At 39.1% G+C, this 24026-nt stretch overlaps 1 protein-coding gene across 8 annotated transcripts in view; it reads right to left on the minus strand.

The window, feature by feature from the left end:
- Positions 1-24026, minus strand: part of FNDC3A (fibronectin type III domain containing 3A) — a 113690-nt gene that overhangs the window by 34406 nt on the left and 55258 nt on the right. For 4 of the 8 annotated variants that reach the window (XM_032678016.1, XM_032678022.1, XM_032678018.1 and 1 more), the window contains 4 exons: positions 16807-16883; positions 12013-12250; positions 8543-8815; positions 6420-6478 (listed from right to left, as the gene is read on the minus strand). In XM_032678016.1, coding sequence (XP_032533907.1) covers positions 6420-6478; positions 8543-8815; positions 12013-12250; positions 16807-16883 — 647 coding nt within the window. Of the gene's footprint in view, positions 1-6419; positions 6479-8542; positions 8816-12012; positions 12251-16806; positions 16884-19919; positions 20047-21496; positions 21588-22465; positions 22512-24026 lie in introns of those variants that run through there. The other 4 variants (XM_032678021.1, XM_032678019.1, XM_032678020.1 and 1 more) reach the window with 4 other exon arrangements.

The raw sequence follows: 24026 nt of genomic DNA on the forward strand, positions 1-24026 counted from the left end.
ATTCAAGTCTCCCCTCATCAAATCTCTGATCATTCTCACTGTTCTCTATCTCCTACGAGTCATTTTATTAGTGCTTTACCCAGAACTGCACATAACATTCCACCTAATGCTTTGCTAATGCCAAATTGTCTTACACACCTGATTGATTACATTTCCTTCATACATCTTGGTCTATCTTTGTTTACACCAGAGAAGTAATGCTGTTGGTAGGAGTGAGAGGTGGCATTACAACTTGTATTGGGTTTGTGTGGCAAGGTTTTGGTAGGTGGGATGGGGGAGGATACAGGGGTGGCTTCTGTAAGAAAATGCCAGAAGGTTCCGTCATGTCTGACAGAGCCAATGCCAGCTGGCTCTAAGACAGATCCACCACTGGCCAAGGCTGATCCCAGCAGTGACAGTGAGAGTGCCTCTGGGATAACAGAATTAAGAAGAGGTGAAAAAAACCCCCAACTTTGCAGAAGAACAACTGCAGACAGAGAGAAAAGTGAGAGTAGGCGACAGAAACAGCTCTGCAGACACCAAGGTCAGTGAATAAGGAAATGGGGGAGGTACTCCAGGCACTGGAGCTGAAATTACCCTGCAGTCTGTGATGCAGACCATGGTTAGGCAGACCATTCCCCACAGCCCATGGAGGTCCATGGGCGGAGCAGAGATCCACCTGCAGCCTGTGCAGGACCCCATGTTGGAGCAGGGGGATGCTTGAAGGAGGTTGTGACCCTGTGGGAAGCCCACACTGGAACAGAGTCCTGGCAGCTCTCTTGTGCCCAGCTGAGGAGGGGAGCAATAGAAGGGCTTTGGTGGGCACCTGGCACCCAGCCAGAGTCAACGCACCACAGATCTTATTTGAACATTAAAAGATTAGAGGTTTCAACTGTTCAGTACAGAGAGAGCAGGGAGAGTGGGAGGGAGATCAAAGAGAACATTACAGACTACAGAGTAACAGACAACTTAAAGGACTTTGGTAAAATTAAACTCAAGAGTACTAGTGAAAATCATTACAGATCAACAAGCATCACAGAGAACACGGTGAAATGTTAAGTCTGTGACTGGATGAAAAATTGTTATCCCAAGTTATTCCTCCGGCACAACGTTTGTTGGTGAACTCGTACAAACCTTCCAGAAGACTTGTAAAATAATAGATGACAAATGCTAACACTGTGACTACAACAATGAAGCAGCATTATGTACCAAGCTAAAAGTCAGTGACTATGTAGGTTGTTCTGGTGTTTTACTTTGTGTAAACAGGTTGTGACTACAGAATATTATGAAGGGCTGAAGCTTTGTTGTGCCAATTCGCCAAAACTTAAATGCAACAGTTAGTAGAACCAGAAAAGCAATGTGAAAAGTATTCATAGAAGCTGGAAAGTAAGGACATCCTAAAGGTGCATAAAAAGCCACAGTGTATAAACCGGATATAAATTATTTGTACATACCCACGCACATGTGCAAATAGGGAAAAATATGTTAGCCAAAAAGATACAGTTCAACAGAATTTACAGAAGTTGTTAAAAACATTCAGTGAAACAAAAAGGCTAACGGGATTTAAGACAAAAGATAAAAAAAAAAAAAAGGAAAAAACGTAGCAGGGAAGCTCCAAGCGAGGCACTGCTCTGTTCCTGGTGGATGTAGAAGTTAAAATTATAAATCCATCCTGCATTTGCAATGAGGCTGAAGTTCATATCCATCTTGTGCAACCCTGTTGCTAAAAAATTTATAATCTAAGTGAGGAATCTGTAATAAACAAGGTGGCCAGGTTAAAACACTGGTTCCCCATGAGAAATGTGCACTCACATTAAACCAGGGAGTTGCAAGTCTAAACTAGTAAGACCTGCTGAGGAGCACTGGGGAGTGAACTACTTATGGAACAAGTGTTAAGAGGCATATACCTGAGGGCCTAGGAGAATGGGCTCAAGGCAGAAGAACAGAACAAGAGGTACAACACTTAACTACTTGGCAGGGATAAATATTGGAAACAATTTCCAACCCTGTCCCCCATACACCTGAATCTAACTGAAGTTGCCACCTTCTTTTCTGCAATCCCAGAGAATAGCAGTGGAGAAGTATGGGGTCTCCAAAAATACAGCTTGTGCATGAGGGGTCAGTAATCAGGCAAAAAGAAAAGAGTCAGCAGCAGTGACTAGTGAATAATACAGAGGTTTTTCTTCTGGACCCATATTCTATATGATGTTACATATTTTTTAATTCAGCAGCTTTTCGGTAAATTTACATATAGGTGTATGAGTATTTTCAACAACACTCAGTTGCTAAAAAAGTTTTTTAAATCACAGCCTCAAGCACTGACAAGAAAGAATCAGAGAAGTAATTCAAGTCCTTTTCAACTCATTTATAGAACATTTGGTACTGCTTTCAGATTCAACTTCCAGCTAAGAAAATGATTCTTAAAGGTAAGTTAGTCTAGGTTCAGCTATATTCTTCCTCACAAGACTATTAGTAAGGGACAAAAGCAAAGTATTAAAATGTCAAGAACTACTAAAATAAAAATTGTCTTTAAAAAACTTTTCTCCGTTGTATATATGCACTATGGTACTGTGAACCACAGAAATTTAACAGTGTTTATGGCTTGAACACTGTTAAAATGACTGAAGGACTTTTTTCCACTATAGCAAACTTTGCAAAGAAGCAACTGCTCACCAAAGTCCACCCCTCCCTGAATATGCCTACTGATTTGGACTGTGACAGGAACTTGAGATAAGATAATGGTAGTGCTATTGTCCAATTATCCCAGGAGAAGAATACAATGCTAATGGCTCAGACAATCCAGGTGCAAGCTGACAATGTGCAACTAACCGCCCAGGTGATGAGGGCCCATCCCACACTTCAGGCTACAAGCTGGGTGTTGAACAAGATAAGGAGACAGGCAAATCCTGCAAGGCAGGGTAGTGTTTCTTTTTCCTTACACAAGTGACTCAGCTGTGATAACTCCCCTCCAGGGAAGCACCAGGACAATTCACACATAGCCTGAATGGGCCATAATCTGGCATAACAGACAGCTGTAATGCCTTAGAAGGTGTCAAAGACTCATGAAATGTCCCGTGATCCAGTCCAGTATTACATCATCCATTGTAAAACTCCCCACCCCAGGTGGCCTAAGCCCATTAAAAGACACAGGAGACTTTCCTTAGTGTCACAGACTTCACTCAACACACAGGCTTCTTCCCTCACCATCCTGGGCTTCCCTCGACGGACCCAGACTGCAACCATCACTTTGCCGAGACTGGAACCCTCATCACTGAGAAGACCACAAGAAGAGGATCAGCAGGACACTGTCAGAATCTACAGTGGTGATATTTTTTCTACTTAATCTGTCTCTCCATCACTCTCTTTCTGTCCCCAACCCTCCTCCCCCTTTTTCCTATATCTTTCTATCTTTCTCTACTTCACATTTACTGTTAAACAAAATCTGTACTATTGACTTTGCCATATGATCTTGTTTGTACCTTAATTCAGGCAGAGGCATCTATCTAATAACTTTAAGAACCTGATCATAACAGGTAATCTTAGATTACATCAGCATATACTATTTTAAAACAAGACTCATAACACAAGCATAGGAGAGTAATTAGGAATTTCTTCACTAAGATGCAATTATTTAATATTGTCCTTTATCCTTGATGTTCAATAATATCCCAATAGCTGACTTTTTGAATGCTAGCCAAAGCTCTATTACAGAAATATTCAGAAATTCCTGTCAGTTTTCAATCACAAAACACTAACATATTTCCAAAAAAACCTCTAAGGATGAAAAAAGTATTTTTGAAGAAAAAAGATTTAAGATCAGAAGAATCCACTATTATTATGTGCTCTGAGATGCTTTTCAGAAAACTTGGCATTACTTATTACTTTGTATGCTTATTCAAGCAGCTGCAATTGATCCTCCTTGCAGCTCTGAGCTGTGTGCTTCAGCAAAGCACAATATTTGAGTCAGAGCCCTAGCACTAAAGAAACAAGAGGTGGGCTTGCAAAAGTGAATCTCCTCATTAACTATATTATATGTGTCATTTGGGTCAATCAAAAGAGCAGTTTTCGTATGTGCAATCTGGATTGCATTCGCAGTGACACAGGATACTTAACTGTGAGGTGCATCACATTCTAGAAGTCCACAAACATACACAGAACCACAAAATATAATGCCCTCCAAAGGGATTTACATGCTATACAGACAATCATCAAATTCTGCGTTTCTGTTGCCTCTTCTTATTAAATACTCAGCCTTCTGCGCCATTCTTCATTTTGCTTTTGCCTTTTCAGGGCCCCTCTTCTTCTCTTTTGCTTGCTTTGTTATTTTGTTAACAGACATGACAACTGATGGCGACTCTGCTCAGACACTGAGGACTCATCATGGTGAAATCTGCAGAACCACTCCAACTTACCTCAAGGCATAAAAAAGTTCAAGCAAGACCTCATTAAGTAGAAGGGTCATTTGGCAGCAGTATCACGTTACTAACTTAATACTGCCATGTATGAAACGATGGGGGATCCATACAGGCAGAAGTTCAAGAAAATCAGAACCTAATAGGAGTCTGGAGGTAGTAAAACTTATGTATCCCATACTACACAGAACTGAAGGATATGTGTGAATTAGTAATGGAGACCACCACTTGATTTAGATGTACATGCCCTGGACGTGGGCACTGAGACGTGGGACAACCCAGGACAGGTCAGCCTTCAGCATTATTCCACGCTTTCTGGAGCAGGATATGGTGCAATGGACATGGCACTGGACAGCACCCTGTATGATTATCTGATCATATGACCACCACCACAGCCAGTACTGCCTGTGCCAGCACTGTTCACCCAGGGAACAGGGTGCTGACGATCCATCAGGAACCATGATCCACAGAGTGAGTCCTTCAACCAAAACAATAAAAATCGTGCAGGAATATTTCTGATGAGAACTACAAATGGAAGGTTTGAAAGAACAATCTCGTAGTTTGCTTGTGGGAGCATGAGGAAAGCATTTCCTCGATGAAACTGTAGGAGGGTTGCTTGTGATCCTGCAAGGCCTGAGTAAGTAACAGAGATTCCTATCACATCACATCACACTCCCCCAAGCTGCAACATCACCCAGCCTTCTACCCACTTCCAGCCCTGACTGTCCCTTACCTTCATAAAGCATAAGCCTCTCCAAGTGCTGGAAGTTTGGCCTTTTGCCTCATGTACACTATGTGGTCTGTAGTAGACCACCACTGCCTATGCCTGTGATGCCTTCTGAGGTCTGCAGAGATCACTTGTAGGCACACAGCTACATACAGTGTTGTTCAAGCAAGGACATGGTAGGGCAGGCAAATAGCGTGCTTGCCTAAAAGGCATGGATGGTTGAGTTGGGATGGAAGGGAGTGAAAGAAAACAACAGTAGTAGCACAGTAGCAACAGTAGTTTTTCCCTATGTTATTAGCAACACAGTAGAAGACCACACTTGTTGATCCACAGTTCTCACAGTCTAATTTAGGAAGCTCAGAGTTCCCCTTGGCAATGCAGCCACTGAGAATACCCCAACTTGGATGGCATTCTGTATGTCCTGTCCACTGACAGAGGACTACGCACACGTTTGGAGAACTGGTCCCTGTATTTCTAGTCAGGGCAGAAAGGGCCATCCACATTGTCACTTATTAGTAATGCGTTAGTTAGGCTAAGTTATTCATTAGTAATGAGTAGTATTTTTAATAGCAAATGAATCCCTTAAATGCTTTCTGGTATTATCTTACAGCAAACCTATAGTCTTCAGATGCCCTGCACAAGTCTCTACTGCCTGATCTACCAGAGTGATAGCAATAGGTGTTTGCTAACATCTGTGGAGATGAGATGCACAACAGGCAGCAAAACCTCTGCTGGCAGGACTTTGGATGTTCTAGCTGTCAGAAGAAAGATGAGATGTAGGAAAGCTGGACTACACTCCAGATCCTGGATAAAAATCAGTGCTATCAGATGTAGACTGATATCCATTTATTACAGCCATAAATTGTTCTGACCCTTTCTCCAGCTTCTTTAAGTCTGGTCCTAATGAATTGTTCTTAATTCCAGTCTGTACTCTTTGTTTACTCTACTTCAGCCCTTTAGCCTCTCAATAAAGTTCTGGTATCTTTGTCTCACCAATCTTCATCTTTCTCAGGTGATTTCAGCCTCTTGCTACTACTGCCCACTACTGTTAATACTGACATTCACAGAGTGGCAAAGAAGAATTCTGCATAATATGTAAGTATCAAGACAATTTTAGCTTCATAAATGTTAATACATTAAAAATTACTTTGGTTGTTTACATTTCAGAAACTGGGAGATAAGTGAATTTGCTTTAGTGTGGAAAGCTAAAGATGCTTTAAATTTGGGAGAGAGAAAAGGAGGTGTAACTGTAAAATGGCAACAGATACATTCTGATTTTATCGAAAGCTTTTGTTACTTACCACTGGCTTAGCTATATTAGAAAGAAGTGCTTCCAGTGCTTTTGTTTCTTCATCCTTTTCTTAAAAAACAAAATCAAAGCAAACAGAAAGTACCCATGAATATTGTGTAGTGACTTTACAGTGAAATATCTGCTCAAAATCAGCAACTGCACACAGATGAAAGTATTTACAAAATAGAACACTTTTGTCTAGGTAACATAAAACCAAAAAAGCTCCTGATGAAGTTGTTAATATAAAACTATTTCTAAGTCTGTCCTATGATTTATGGAATACAGAAAGCCTGGCTATCTTTTATTAAGGTATAAGTTTAACATTCCCAAATCTTCGTTCGCGAAGCCCAGCCATGATAAGTTTAACTACTGCTCTGGAGAACTTGGATGAGATATTTCCATAGTTTCTCTTTGGATGTAGATGCAGTCAACTTGCAGTAGTTTTAAATATGTTATTGCACATCATCTGGAAGCCTACTGGTAACACTGCTGGCCTCCCTCAATTGCAAGGGAAAGAATCTAAGGTCTTTTGTTTCAGTTGAAGGTATTGCTGAGTTTCAAAGGACTCACAGTATATAGAAAGTGTTTTATGTACTCTCTCTTACACAATATTGAAATTTTATTATCTTGATAGAGTACTACTCAGTTTTGATAGTACAGCCAGGGATTTTTAATTCACTTAACCTTTAGTTTAAACTAAACATAAAAGAAAAACAAAGACTGACAAAATTCTTTAAAAAACAAATTCTTTAAAAAACAGATCAAATCTATTTACAACTTTGTTTCTAAGATGGTTTATGCTGTTGAAACTAATTAAATGCTTCTCTGACTTCTGTTCGACAAGTCTGAGTCTCAGTATGTCTCCCCAATGTCTCCTGAATTAAATAATTTTGAGAAGTGGACTTTTCCATTTCTTAAGTAAAATACTTCTAAAGAAACCATTAACGTAATTTTTGTAACATATGTAAGCAACAGTACATTTTATCACCTATGCCTTGGTAAAGTTAGCTCACAGATAAATACCAACTAACAAAGTAAACTGAAGTCAAGACTCTGGAACTATAGTGACAAGTATTCACTGAAGTTTGGAGCAACAGTTCCCAACTTCTGACTTCAGGCTGTATCTCAAAGGTGGCATTTGGTACTAAGTTTTCACAGGGTATCATCTACACATACTTTTAAACAGCTCTCATAGGCTGAGATTTCCTGGTTTTGATCAGATGTACTTTTGTCACAGTCCCTTTGGTTTACAGCAATCTATTATACATTGTCATAAAATTATCATCTCAAAGCAAACTTCAGCGAGTGGAGAAAATCCATGATTTTTTTCCCCCTCAACATCAGCAGTTACCAGTTCCTATTCTGAGAAAACTGTTTTTGGCTGTGATAACAAGCCTTTGATGTGTTCAGAATGTGAAGGGCTATGCCAATGACCTCAAAGTTGCATAGTGACATATCTTCAGATTTGACAATGACTGTATGACCGAGACTCAGTGAATTTAGTCTATCTGTGAGATCACAAGAGAAATAAAGATATTAATAATAAACACACTCCCTATGGCAGTGTCCTAGAAAACATGAACTCCCATGGACTAATGTGAGGACCAGTCTTTTCCTACAAGGGCCCTTCATTAAAGAGTAGGTAGGGACAGGCATTATACGGATTTTATACTACAGCAGTATCTCTTTTACAAAACATTCTTCTTTAACAAGTTGAATGTAGGTTTCCTGTATCAGACACCTGGTTCTTTCCATGTTTTCTACAACATCAAGCAGGCCATCAATATTCAGTGATTCCAAAAAATGCAAGAACCAGTAACTCTGAACAAAGCAGAGATTTTTCTTTAAACATTGTTATGTTTATGAAGTATGACTGATAATATTTTCTCAAATTTAGATGGAGACTTCCATGTCAGTTGTTTCTGTTCTCTTAGGCCCATCATTCCAATGTGATGAGCAAGCTAATTGCCCTTTAACTCCACTCTACGTAAGGCAGTGCAGTTACAGGCTACTTCTCAACTGCAAGACTGTCAAAGTGTGGTGTTCTACAAATGCTAGGCTCAGTTGGACACTGAACTTGCATCATATATTTATATGTGCGTATATATATATACTACTTTTGATAACACTTACCTTCTACTTCTGTGTCCATCTGAGAATTGCTTTTTCCTTTACCCAAAGACTTGCTTTTGGTAGAACCTGTGCTTATACCACCTGCATCTTGTCCTTTTGTAAGTCCATTATGTTCACTTGTAGGAGAAGGACATTTCTGAGGAGATGATGGAGGACTGTTTAACCTATCCTTCTGAGTTCCATGTCGATCTTTTAATTTTTTTTGTAACCTTTCATATGTTTTACTAGACCTTTCATCTCTAAAGTTGGATCTTCCATGAGCAGGCAGAGTATCTAAATGAAAGAAGAAAAAAGAAATCATTAAGAACAGAATGTAATTAAAAATCTACTTACAAATGCTATGTGTGTAAAATGCGCACTTGTGTGTAAAATAACATCTCTACTGCTATTTGGAAACTCAAGTGTCCAGCAGGTAACCTGATATACACTAACTGGAAATAAACAACATGTTAGTGGAGAAAGTGTTATCTTCCTTTTTTTCTACTTAAAAATTATGCTTCAAATGTTTCTATAATCTTCCTTAAGCTGTAAGGTACAGAATAAAGTAACCAAAAAAAAAAGTGATACTTTATCCACTGGAAGAGGTTTGATCTAATGCCTAATAAAAAAATCCACTGGTTTTAAGTTTTGGAATGCAACTACAGCTCCATTACTTTAACGATGCTTCAGCAGAAATCAACAGGCCCATAACAGCATAGAAACATAGAATCTATGATCTATAGGGCAATGGAAAGACACTAAAGACAGTATGGTAAAGTCTGGAAAGTGCACCATACCTGTACACAGTAACCCGAGGCATGGCTGCAGTATCATCAAAGACTCATCTCTAACTTAAGAGGTGGTTTTAGAAAAAAGTCAGTACCAGACTAATGAAAATATTAAACTGCAGACTAGCAAAACTTTTCTGTCCAATTCCACCATTTGTATTCATTTTGTCTTTATGCTTAGAAACAGGTTACTGACTCAAAACTTTAAAACTACGTGACACAGGGCACCAAGTCTTTCCTCAGTGTAACCCCGCCCACAATAAATGATGAAAGCTTTAAAAAAAAAAAAAAAAAATCCTTCAAAACCAGCATAGAATTTGCTCATTTTCAGGTAAGTCAGATCAGTCTGAAGAATAAGTCCATTATTTGTTATTCCTTATGCGCTAGGAAGTAGTGAAAACATGATCAAATAAAAACTTCCTTACAGGATAAAAATCAAAAGAACTAGAGAACTTCTCAGTTTCTGGTCTTTTGTTTTTTGTTTTTTTTTTTTTTTTTAAGATCAGCTTAATTCCCAGGAAGTTTGACAGAGGACTTCTAGATGTGATTTTCACAACCATTAGAAAGCTCAGTGCCTCTGTCAGAGAACTACCATGCTCTATGAGCTTCTGGGGGTTGGTTTGTTCAGTTGTTTTTTTCCCGTAAATTTAGATTCCTCATACAGGAGGATATCTGCAGGCTTTCACTTTTGAAAGGCATAGCCGAAGTCAGAGATCTAGAATTAAAAATTACATCTGTAGCAAATAAATAACAAATTACAGCATTAGTCCTCTAGTTTCCTAAACCCAAAGGCATCTTACATATATATTGAAAACAAAGCAAACATAAAACATCCCACTTTATCAATTTTTTTACATTAGCAGTTTAGCAAATTATCACTGAATCCATATTTAAAGAGATATAATCTGGCAGCAGAAATCTGGAAAAATATTATTTCATTAAAGTATCCTTTATATTTTATGCATTTAGTTATCACAATTCAATCTCTTATTTTAGCAAACTAAAAGCAGACAAGTGTCATCAGGAAATCAGGAAATTAATAAAATCACAAATAAGCACCCAAAGAGCATCTAGCAATGTACTGTTATCAGAGTAGCACCAGAAGAAATAAAGCACAACTTGAGAACAGAAAAACACTAAGAATTCCAGGAAGATCTAGACGTTGGTATATTCTTTTCTGACCACTTTGTACATCATTACTATTTAAGCAACTATATGTAGGCCATCTTTAGGTTATTTTAGTAGCATCATAGAATGCTGAGCAGTTGTGTTTAGCCTCTCCTTCCACAGCTTCTAGCCTCCTCTAAAAACAGCAATCTAGAATTGCTCTTTGAAAGTCTTTCAAGGTCGGCACCTGTCTTATCTAAAGAAAAGCAAGTCTACCAGAAATGTAAATATTAATCTAACAACCCGACCTGAGTTAGGACACACATACACTTTTGCCAATAAACCATATTAAAGGCAGATGTCAATAGCACTACCAAAGAAAGTTTCAACTACAGTATTAAGCTTAGGTTAGTGGCACCTGATTATTCAAACTGGACTTCAAAGGGACATTCAATTAAATACATAAAGTTTTATGAAAAATGGCACACTTTTTTCTGTAATCAATACTAAGATTTCCTATTTCATTCTTGTCCTAGTTTGAGCAGCCGGGAGCAGTTCATCACAGTGTGGGTACAACCCAAACTGCATATTCTATACCCTCTATGTCATTTCCCAGAAACTCTTAACAATAGACCATTTGCAGCAGCTGCCCAGAGCACACCTGACCCCTCAGGCTGTAGTTATGGGCAGTGTTAACTCCTCTCCAGGGAATCATTAGCTCCTCCACACCCAGCCTGAGGGGTCGTGTCTGCTAACAGGCCACCAAGGATTCCAAAAATATCTCCAGACTCACAACCACCCACTGTGGAACTCCCCGCCCTGGGGGAGGTACTGGGCATTCCCACTCGAACCTGAGTGTATGTACTCCTGGGGTCTTGGGACTTCTGGTACCACTCGTCGGATCCAGAGGAGGACCAGAACCTCGACCAGACTGCAACCACCACCCTCAACCAGACTGTGACGAGCACTCTCATCAACAGGTTTTCCCCTCCCCTTTTACTTTGGACTGAGGGGGACCATGTGGGGCTCAGCACGGGGGCCAACGAACACCATTCTGTTCGTGCCCCAGGGTGCTGGGTTACACATCTGGGTTTTGAGGGTTAAAACCAACTGCTCGTCTATATAATTGTATTATTGTATTATTTTTTATTAAATTGTAACTCTGACTTGTGGTCTCTCTTGAGTTGGGTTCATTTCTCTTGCCAGTTCACCTTTAAACCAGCACAGTGCTTCAAGCAGGATACTTGCAAGACATGAGCTCTTGGAATAGTGCACAGGTATGGATTTAAATGTTGAACCACTACAAACACTTTCTGCATTGCTTTCCTGGGTAAATCTACAACTGATACACATAAGAAGTAATCTGCATATTTAATGGATCACTGAAGAGACAAGTCAAATAAATTAAAAGAGCTTCTGGAATAATAAGCTTCAGTAAAATCAAGGCTGGTATCCTCATTAAAAATTCTGTGTATGGCTCCCATTCAAGCTATAAGTCTTGCTCGGTAAAGCCTACACAGCAGCATAACAGACACTGGAAATGAAGAGAACATTATTCCCTTTGACAGAACTTGCAATATTTGATGAGCTACTTACCCACATCCCCATAGACTTGTGAGGTGTGATACTGCGGAATGTACTGTGTTGCCATGTCACCAGCTCCAGTCACAGGTGAGTACATGTGACGTGGTGGAGGGGGTATCATGGTTGGAAGAGGAAGGAAGCTGGGTAGTGGGGGATGTGGAGGCCTGTGTATTACTGCGTGACCACCAGGATGAAATTCTGGAGCCTGGGGAACCACCACAACTCTTCGAACACCGTTATCCTCAATAACCTGCACAGTGAGAGACACCACATACCAAAAGAGAAATGTCAGTAAGTTTCTACAGATACTTAAACAAAGCTAGAAATAGTAAAGCCCTTAAATTTGAGGAAAGGAAAACAGAAGAGCTCAAGAAAAATGATGTAGGACAAATAAAGGGCTATCTACGTTACGTGTATTAACTGCAGCAATGCCATTAATTTCTCAATGGGGTAGGGAAAAATACTGTTAAAAAAATCTAACTGTAACAACGTCTTATAAACAGCCAGGTATATTTATGGCATGAGTGTAGCTTCTCCTTAGGGTACCCCATTTCCACCCTCATTCACACTGCTTGTATGCTACACTGCTTCTAGGTTTTGTTCTACAGCATAACAACTAGATTGCTTCATAGAGTTGACAGACCTTACTCCACAAAAATAGTGAGAAAGAACAGTAAGAAAAAAGGCAAGCTGTGTCTGGTTATTGTTCTGTTCCCAACACTAACCCAGGAGGCACTTGCCATACTGCCCCTTTAGCATGCAGCAGCCACCGTCTGCATCAAACTGTTAGCAAACAAACTAGCAGGATGGTAGTCAGCCCTCTCATGACTCCTTCACAAGTCAAGGTAGTTCTAAAAAAATTTTTTTTTCTTCTCCCCCATCCCCCTGCCTGTTCAAATGTCTTGCACCCTTAAGGAAACCACATACTACCCAGAAAGTGGGGGCCTTTGTAGCAGCCTCTGCTAAACTCTGCTGTGCAGAGGCTTGAGAAAAATTAGCAAATGGGAGATGTGATGGGTCTGATGGAAAGAAGGCCCGAGGGCACAAATTGTACAAAGTGCTGAAGCAGAAAATGCTTTTCACGAAATGCATTTCTGGTCCAGTCATCAACTGGACCAGAAACAAGCATCTTCCTTGAAGTACTTCACATCATTATTCTCTCTGTATGTTTGAATCAATATTGGTAAATTTACAAAAATACATGACTGTTGGTGACACCTAGAGACGTCTTGGCATAATTTGACTTGTGTGTATTATGGTATCAGTAACTTTAGTGTATGGGATGCCAACGAATAAATTGTTCTTTATTTCTTAGTAAAATGCTGTAGAATAATGTCACAGTAAAAAGTGCAATGTAAGTTTTTGAATGAAACATTTATCCAGAAAAGGGGGAGAAGAGTGGAATATCACAACCACATTGACTAGCAGGGGACAATGCAACCCTATGACGTAAGTTTTCACTGACATTTGAAATAAAATGGGGACATGTACACATACATCAATGAACATCCTTCTGCAACAGGAGCGGAACAATAGATCAAAACACTGCCAAACTGCTTTCAGCTCCACTGTTTAAGCTTAATGGTATTATGCTTGGCTAGATTTAGTCCCATGCCCTGGTGTGAACGCTTCCACCAAGTCCATGACAGAAAGCTGCTTAGAGGATCAATCATTGGTTTTACCATGTCTCCATTAGAAGTTGGTGTGCATCTGATAACAAGTGGAATGGAGCTTCTGGTTTTGTTTTCTCTGACAGCAATCTAATTCGTGTACCCCAAAACTATCCTGCTAGCTGAACCAATAAGTGAGGTAGATCTAGGAGACTTTCAAAACTTCACCACTGTATTGAGAGAGCACTGTAGAGAGAGCTGCATGCTTTTGGTGTAATGGTAGAGTGAAGATCTCTATGCATATGCAGTAACATTCAGAAGACATAGAAATATGTACATAATGGAGCTAATCCTACTTTACTTACATAAATAGAGAGTTGGAAATTAATATAAATTACCTAACTGAACACAGCTTTAAAGCACATGTATATCACGTGTCTTTAAAAAATGTGTTATTTTCAGTATACAGAAATCATCCTGTATTGTGAAAGAGTAATTTCACTAAAGACAACACTACTCATATCTGTGTAACCACAGCTGTATGGTATCCTAAAGGCAGAATTTATTAGCAGCACTAAATACAACTAGAACTTCTGATGTCCAATGAAATTCTGTAAACATTGAAATGTAGTTTTAATTATTTAAGTCCTTTTTGCTTACAACCCCCCCAAAACATTGCAATCTACTATGATTTTATGAGCAGATTCAGATTATGTAGGAAGTAGCTTCCATTAGAAAACAAACAAGCTACTGAGTTTATAACTTGTTTCCCTGGGTCTGCTAATAGCCTAAGTACCTCAGAAACAGACACCCAATTCATAACAACAGGGACCTTAAGTCTAATAGTGTAAAATTAAGACTTTGACAAGTCTGTAACCGTGTTTCTAGATCAAACATCTACTCAGTGGTAGGCCTCGAGCGGACAACTACACAGATAAAAACCCTCTAAACAGCAGTAAGAGCATCATGCCAAGTACATAATTTTAAGTTAAAAAAGTAAACAAGCTCTCTATTATCCTAATTGTGCTAGCAAAACATGTGGTTCTGGCATAGGCCTGTTTCGTTGAGTGAACCAACCAAACATCACTGGAAAACTCACTAGACTGTCAATATAGACAGCTCAGAGAGGATGAATAAAGATGTGCTTTCCTTCAGAGTTTTACAACTACAGTTCCAAAAGAAGAGGAAGTTTAAAAAAATCACCTTATGAATTGCTTTTTAGTTATGTGATATAAGAAAAATAAATATTTAATTCAGTAATCATCCCCAACTTCTAACAGAGGACAGTATGCTGTATCACTGCCAAGCAGGCATTGAAGCAGGTAGAAGCATAATAGAACTAAATGAAAATGGATAGACAAAGGATGGTTATGCTGAAGTTGTTCTTCCAGGCTGACAGCTTTAGACATTTAACTGGTTTCCAATTTATCTGAAAATACAACTGCAGCTGCTGACATTTAAAAATATATTATGCCTGAAGAAACCAGCTAAGTTACTTTGCTGGGACTGCATTATGTTCAGGAGAACTCTTAGCTCAACAGACTTGCCTGTTTGCAACACTACTATCAAATCTTCTGGCTTGTAACAGGAACTTCCATCATAAACCTCAGTGGCTGCTATATTTTGTCAACAGCAAACACTTCAGAAGGCTTATAAATGATTGGTTTTCCTGGACTATGGTACTTCTACTCAGACGAAAACAGCTCATCCACCTGTACTGCGCTGAGCAGACGTGAGGCACCTTCAATTTAAAAGTCTAACACAACACCTGCTTGCACTAACAAACTCCAATGAAAGGTTAATGGACAAGCCTCAGCAAGGTCCAGCCCTTTAGCCTCTTTGCTTCAAGTTGTTTTCAAAGGAAGGATAAATGAATTTTAAAAACATTATTCAGATTGGCACAGGTTACACAACTTTTTAAACATGAAATACTTCATGTTTAATTAATATTTAACTTCATCAACTGAAGTTAAATATTCCAGAAATATGGTAAAATTCAGAATTTCACTTATCTCAAAACTTTTTTCCGTTCTTTAAAAATTAATTCTAACAGGAATCAAGTCTTTTTACTATGACCTAAAGATAAATAGATTTTCCTGATTATTTATAATTCATTTTTCTTCTGCCTGTTTGGGAACTCAACTATGAAGTATACATAGAATCAACTTATCAGCCAACTTTCAAAAGAAGAAAGATAAAATCACAGAGTACTACTCTGCCTACCCTAACACACTTTTCTTTTGCCAGAGGACAATTTTTTTAATGCTGTTTAGATAATAAGTCCAACATCTGCTAGACACTGTGGGTTTTTTGGTTGGGTTTTACAAGCTGTAGTCTCTTCTTGGCACACACCATGGGATGCACGCCAAGCCAGAGACAGACTGATCACAACAACAGAATGTCTTGAGAGAGACTTACATCATGGGGAGTGGCATTCTTCTGTTCTAACTTCCAGGTCTGACCTACTAACTCCTCAACTTGTTCTCAGTTGAGGGAAAGAAAGAGACACCATCTAGGAAGCCACACATCTCATTATAATACATGTGTCAAAAATAGCCAAGAGGAATCATCCTTTTAATCTACTTTAAAGGATGTCCAGGTTATCTAGCTCACATTTAGTTTTCAGGCATCTAAATTAAGAATCACACAGCAGTGAAAAAATGAGAGCCCCATTTTAAGGTAAGTGGTAGAAACACCTATTATATGATAACTTTTTCCCAATGGACAGCTGACATTTTTCCATGTTGTTTGCTATACTTTTTCAACTGACCTGTTTTACTCCTCATCTGCAGGGAACTTCCCAGACATGAACCATGTACATGTATAAAATTATATTGCAGCCAAGAGAAAAAATCCACTAACACAGAAATCAGTACAGGTCCTACACAAGGAGCTATTTGGGCCATGTTTGTATTTTATATTCTGAGGGCACCTAGTATATTAGGAGTCTGAACTCAACAAGGAACTGTGCTTGTTATTGTCATGTACGTAGTTAATATATAACCAAACAGGCGCATACACAGCATAGGAAGTCTCCCATCTCAGAGACACCATGGGACATCTCCCCTTGCTTACTTGCTTGATCACAGTGATTCTGAAATCTGACAAATTATTTTCCTGAATTAGCTATTATGATTCTACTCTCATAATTTGCATGAAAAGAAATATAGAATAAGAATTGAGTGAAGTGACATACCTGTGGGGCATATCCAGGAGGCACATAAATTGGAGGCACTGAACCATTTGGGGACATCATTGGAACCTGAGCAGGACCTAAGCGGGTTACAGAAATATTCAGTACAGCACCATTTAATAATTTGAGAAAGCTGAAAGAACATACTGAATAGCAAAGTCTCAGTGAAAAATATACAAGATAACATGGATAAACAAAGGTAATGAACTGTACAGACAGAATTACAGCAAAGAGCACTCTTTGAAATCTAAAAATCAGTTGAATAGAAACAAGCTAAAAAAAACCCCACTGGCAGATATTTCTCCCTTTTCTGTCAATAAGCTCACAGAAGAGCTCATGTCAAATCTTAACAGATGACAAGTCAAAAGAAGTGCCCCAAGATGAAAAGACAACAGAAGAGACTTTAAAACAAACAAATCAAAAAGATATTTGAAACAAATTACTGAAAGCAGTTAAGAGTTACAAAGAAAAGTACTTAAAAAATTGCTATTCTGTTACTATGGTCTTATCACCTAAAGTAGTGTCAATAGCACAGCAGTGGGAAGTAGAAAACTGGACACTAACTTAAGGTCCCAGGGAAAAAGCCAATGTATTACCCACTGGGAAGTCTACTCCTACTAATAGGAAAAGTCATGATACCGTGATGATCCTTGTACCATGCAAACCATAAAGAATGGAGTTTGGAGGCACTTAGATGAATATGACACAATGGGAATGTGGTATGATGGCATTTGTAGATACAGTATTGCCTGGAAAATCAGATGCCTTCAAAGAGCACAAGGACGCTGTCACATACTTGAATTTTCAAAAAGCTTTTGACAATGTCTCTCAAAGACTCATAAAGAAGTAACTTTGCCTCTAGTTGAAAAGGGAAATGGTCTTTTAATGAATAACTGATTTGAAAACAGGAAATTAAGATACGTAAATGATCAGCTTTCAAAGTGGCTTGAGTGACCAAAGAAGTCCCACAGGCACCCAAAGAACCTGTTCAATGTATTAAACAAAACTTCTGGAAAAGAAAATGAACAGGGAGGTGACAAATTGTTGTTATGTTCTCCGAGAGCTGCAAAAGATCTCATAGTACTCAATGACCAGATGATAAAAAACCAGAAGAAATAGTGTTGATAAATGTGAAGTGAGTGATGCACCTGGGCAAAACTGTAAGTATTTATTTACAGCAATAAGACAAAAATTAGATGTAAATAAACATACTGTGCAGCTACTACATATATTTTGAAAGAAATACCAGCCACATGTTGTTTAGTGGCATTCGCAGAAATTAAAATTCATAAGTAACAGAACAAAGAACAAGCAGAAAACATCATTATGCTGTGGTATAAATTCACACTGTACTTTCAATATTTTGAGTAATATGTTTGTCTCCACCTTTCAAAAAGAACACACAGAACTAGAAAAAGGGACACACACACAAAAAAAGGAAGTTTATGCTGGCTTTTTACCTGTTTACCAGGAAAGATTTAAGAGACCAGGATCTTTCCACCTGAAAGTGGTTCAAAGGACTGGCAGCAGAGAAATAGTAAAAGACTTATCAAGAACCCCCACCCATAAACTGCCTACAAATGGAAAGATAGATCATTTATAATATCTCATTTACAAGAACCAGATATAGTAAACCAATTCACCAGGTAAGTTTTAAAACAGATAAAGGGATTTCTCATGAAATGCGCAGCTAAATTGTATAAGTTAAATTGCTTTAAGAATACTGCAGAAACTAAAGATTAGGTTCAGATTGGGAGAGTTCATCTGCTAAGAGCTGTAAAAAATACAAGTATTACTTTTGTTTCAGGAAGCTAGAAACAAGAAAGTTTTTTTTGTGTGCCTGTCCTGTCCTTATGTTGTCCCCTTTAGTACTTGACACTGGCCTCTATCAGAGTAAGCACTTTGGCACAGGCTTCAAGAGGGATGTCCTTACATTATTGTGTTTAAAACACACAAGGGAACAGTCACTGAACTTTAATTATTAAAGAAAAACTGATACACAATATAATTTGAGCAGGTTTTGTGACAAGAGCATAAGGTTGGGATTCAGACGTTCTAGAATGCATTTCCAAATTTCCAATTCAGTGTAGCGAAGCTATCAAAAGCACCAATCCAACTTAGTGCAGTTTCAGTAATATTCCTGAAAGGGTGTTCACAGCTCCAGCTTAATGTTTTCTAAACTCTGTTAGATCTGCAAAAGGAAAATACTAAGTAAATGCAAAGTACAGTATATAAGACTAGCATACCTCATTCTGATAAGTATGGGCTTGACAGAAAAATAAAGGCACCTATGTCTGACTGCCAAGAGCAGGGAGGAGGAACGAAAAGCACTCCTTAGAAAAGTAGCATGTAATCCAACTTCATTAAATGTGTTATAGGGATTTCTTTGGGATAAGATAAAGCAGTTTTCAAACGTATTACCTAAAAAGAACCACAGCTTTATTGTCAACCAAATGCTAACACACAACAGTGGGAGGTGGTGAAGAGACTTTTTAACAATAAGGTCTTAACTGAATGATTAACTGAACTGTGTGACAGCAAAGAATATAAGGACTACAGTAAGCTATAAATTGGGATCTGAACATTCCTCTGGTAGTTTTGCTCATCTGAAACTCAAAAATGTTTCAGCAAAAGTTTCTCCTGAGTCTGAAGTGCTAAAAAGAAACAAAAGTGAAGTGAAAAGCAGCAGAAGACAAACTAAAAAACTGCTTTGCAGCACTAGCTTACAATAAATGCAAAAAGGTCAACAACAATAGAAGCATATTCATTTTAAGTTGCCATTCAAACAACTAATGGTTTCAATTCTTACGTAAGAAGATGGATTTTACATGACTTGTATCTTGCATTGCTTACTTGCAGTTTTTCTATAATCAATATAAAACACTGACACTTTTACTAAGCTCACTATTTTAAACTATGTAAGCTTCAAGTAAATTGAGAATTAAGAGCAGAGTTACTTGAAATTTTTACAGAACACAATGTCCTTGGGGGATAAAGGAACTCTAACATGAACAGCCAGTTTCTCTGTGAACTAGCCAGTATCTGTGTTTGTCTTTTTTGTTTTGCTTTAAACATAAAAAGAATATTGTTTAACAACCTTTTTAAAGCTTACTTACTTAGCACTTTAATCTCTCTAACAAACATAAAAAAGCAGTTATCTCCAATCCAGTACAAAGGTTGATCCACAAAGCCATTTTCAGTATACCCATAACCTAGTAGTCACAAAAATAAAGACATAAAGGCAATGTACGAACCCGAAAAAATATTGCAGCGTTAGAGTCAAATCAGTAGCTTCAAAAATTGCATCCCATTTTTAGCACTTTAAAGTATCAGAAATAATGAAAACATTATTTTGAATATTCAAGAACTCTAATTTACTCCTGATTAGACTTCCAAGTGGTTGTGAAATGCACTTAGATTGCAAAGGAACACCCAGGAAAATGGAAAGCATGGGACAAAAAGTTGGCAGACTTCACATGTATTTTTAATGAATACTCGGTTTTACAGTAAAATTACTGATTTCTTGACAGAAAGCATATTATAACCTGCAAAATTTTATCTAGAGATAAAATGCTATAAAAACATGTTGGTTTTTTTCCTTCACTAATGTGAAAATCTTGGCTCTCCTTCAGTGAAATACACCACAAGAGTAATTTTCACGCTTTTAGGTACTGGCCAGGCTGTTGCATGACAAAACCGGTGTGTTTTACCATGACATGAGAATCACTATCTAGTACCAGCAGATAACAACATGAGGAACTAATGTTAAGCAAACATCTAATTTTCTGTATGGGGCATAAATGGAATTGACTTAATCCAAATCACTGTACTATGAATGTTGATTACTTGAATGTCGTAAGAGGACGTCTCAAATCTTCTATATACTTTCAGGTATACAAGTTCTCTTATATAATAAGCGGAAAAGAAGCATTGTGGGAGAGAAAACAAACACATAACTATGTTACTTTATTACTGAAAAATGTCTCATCAAACTCAGCTGCGGTTGATTTAACTCAACCCAGGATGTTTCCCCACACTCTGTTTATTATTGTGCTAAAAATCGCAACAGCGGGACGAATATCTCCTTCCTGTAGCAATAGCAGGTGAAGTTCTCCAACGTGTCTATTCGAGCAGACTGTAAAACCCCCATTATGTTCCTTACAGCCACCATAAACGTGTGGCAAAATTACCAGCGCTGCATCATCGCTGGGATCGTGACAAGCTGATCTAAGCATAGCAACACCTGAAAACCTGAGGACACCGCCATCGTTCGCCTAGTACATACACCATTTCTTTTTTATTTCAACCATTAAGCATCGCTCCATTTTAAGGGTCTCATAAAGGCGCTCGGCAAAGGTGCGCACACCGGATTCCCAGCGCCGGGGCCGGGAATGCTCTTCCGGGGCACTCCCCGCCCGGCCCTGCGCTACAACACCCAGGCTCCTGCGGCCTCCCAGCTCACGGGCGCCCTGCTCCCCTCACGGCTCGGGGCCACCGCGGCCCCGGGGCCGCAGCCACCGCCTCCGGGGCCCGGGAGCGAGTCACCGGCACAGGGGCCTGGCAGCGCTCCGGCTCCTGCCCCTCAGGCTTTTTTTTCCAGCCATCGCAGCTCTCCCCCATCCGCCACTGCCGCACCACCGCGGGGCCGCCCGCCCGCAGCTCTCATGTTTCACCGCAGCCCCGGGCTCCTTACCGCTCATTTCGGGCCGGGCGGGCGCTGCTCCCGGCGCGCCGCGGCAGGCGGGGCGGGGCGGCTCCCTCAGGTGCGCAGCTGTGCCCGCTCCGCCCCGCGGCCGCTCCGCGCCCCGCGCTCCGCCCTTCGAGGGGCAGCGGCATCCTTTGCCATCCTGGGCCCGGTTTTTACTGTAATCTACCAACTGTTATTGCCTGCTGCGATCCGAGTCATTTAGCCGAAAGCTTTTACGTTAATTGGCATAATTAAGTGCTAAAGAATTACTTCGGCCTAGTTCTTCCAGAGGATTTTCCTTGAGCTGACCTGCTAATCAGTTTACACCTAAGAAAGGGGGTGCACAAACAGATCTGGTTGCAAACAAACACAGCGTTTGGAAAGCTGCAATGACTTTGATACTAATCTATGTGGATACTGCAGCTCATGAACACTGCTATACTTAGCATTAGTCTAATGTGAACAGTGATGAATCACTGCTATCCCCAGGAGGAAATAGCATTCAGGATTTACTGCAGCACATTAGGTTAACTATGGCTCTCTAACCGAACACCCACACTTTGACATCACACAGGCGATGATATGCATCACTGACGCAAGCACTGACAGGATCAGACACAAAGGCCACAGCAGCTGAAACAATAGAGCGCACAGCTGACGTAGCAGCACACCCCTCTAACACTGATGAGCTGCAGTAAATCAATAGTCCCAGATGCCACAAACAGTTGCACCACTCTGTCTTTTACTTAAGGGCTAAGACTTCAAAGTTTTATTTTGGACTTCCAACAGCTACAACTAATTACAAAAATCAGTAACAATAACCACCATCAATGGGTCTACATTTGTCTTGTAAACTGTGCCTGGAAAATACTTCCAAATTAGTACTTTACAATAATATCAGCAGCTTTACACATACTAGGTGGAACATAATAAAAGCAAGCAATAAGAAAAAAGAGAAGCAAGCACAGAACTTACTGTTAGGCCTGATCTGGGGAAGAGGCACAGGAAGGAACTGTGAATGCTGCAAGGACACAGGCAATCAGAAGACTTCAGCTTGCAGTGCTGTCAATTTAACATATTCCTTATGCTCTGAATTCACCCTGACAAAACAATCCCTTCCCTTCCCCATCCATCTGTCTACTTTTGCCAACAAGGCTGGGGAACAGCAGTTGACAAAGCAGCAACATCAATTTAAATATATTAATTGGCTAAAAATAATAATAATAAAAAAAATCTATCAGCAGGCAGCAAGGAAACACACAAGGAAACACTGAAGATAAAACATTATCATAGTTGCTTTCAAAAGCAAGGGGGAAAAGCATCAGTTTCAACCACACAGACTTTGGAATAATGGATAAAAGAACAGAAAGCTATGAAGCCTAACTACAATATTTCTAAAGATTACATCCTAATAAGATCCTGATCTTTCCCATGAAACCACACATACATATTCAGGAGAGGAAAAAAAAAGGATGTGAAATTCCTTCCCATAGGCAAAGTGCAGAGATGACAGGTTCCTATAGCACTTTATCATGAATATAGCTATCAGTTTTCTTTTATAATGGCCTCATGTACTTTCAAAGGAAAAAGGTGACAATGGTTTCTATGTTCAAATGTTAAATGTACTTTTACTTCACCTGTTTCTAAACAATGACCATGGTGCAATTTTGTGATTAAAAAGAGATTGTAAGTCCATGCCTTTGAACGGTGCAAACTTCACAACACACAGTTACACTTGGGAGCTTGCATAAAGATGATTGTAGTTGTTTGAGATACTCCAATAATAAGAGTTTTTATATGTACTTTCTGAAGCAGTTGTGTGGCACAATGACCAACTCTATCCTACTTTGTTAAAAGAAAAAGTTAACAAAGATGTTAACGTGGAAATACAACACACACTTTGTACTGTGCATCCTAGACTGTTAAATTGCTCTGTTAAGTTTGCCAGTTTAGGCAAACTTAATGATTTAGTAACTATGTGTAAGAGTTAAGTCAAAAAATTGTTCTTTCCCCCACAGTCTCTCGATGTAAATATCAGGTGAACCATAAATCACTCCATTTCAAAGGAAGTAAAATGTGATATACCATTCTTAACATGGAGAAGCTTTGATAAAAATGTTTTTATTCTTAGCAAGAAAAATAATCTGCACTCATTCTAATCTAACTGCATTGCATATTTGCTGAGCTTTTTCTTCAAAGAGAGCTTAATGTCCTAGCACCGATGCTGAGCAGTACTGATGCTCAACTTTTTCAGAATAATAACTTAATATTTGTGCATACTGCTTAATCATGTTCCATTTGATTCACAACATTCAGGATAAACTATAATTTAATCATCTAACAGTTGTTACCACTAGAATTTGTGTTTTTCTAACCAGGTGGTTTTGTTTTTATCCCCGTATAACACTGCAGACCAGGTAGTTAAAAAGTTAAGCACTGCTACTGACAGCTACTTGTGGTTAAGAGGTGAAAAGCACAACTGAGTCTCAATAGTTGGCAGTCCTTGGTGTGTAGACAGTGCCTTCTACAAAAGCGT

Source organism: Chiroxiphia lanceolata, chromosome 2 (genome assembly GCF_009829145.1).
Source record: "Chiroxiphia lanceolata isolate bChiLan1 chromosome 2, bChiLan1.pri, whole genome shotgun sequence".
In the NCBI taxonomy this organism is placed as follows: Eukaryota; Metazoa; Chordata; class Aves; order Passeriformes; family Pipridae; genus Chiroxiphia; species Chiroxiphia lanceolata.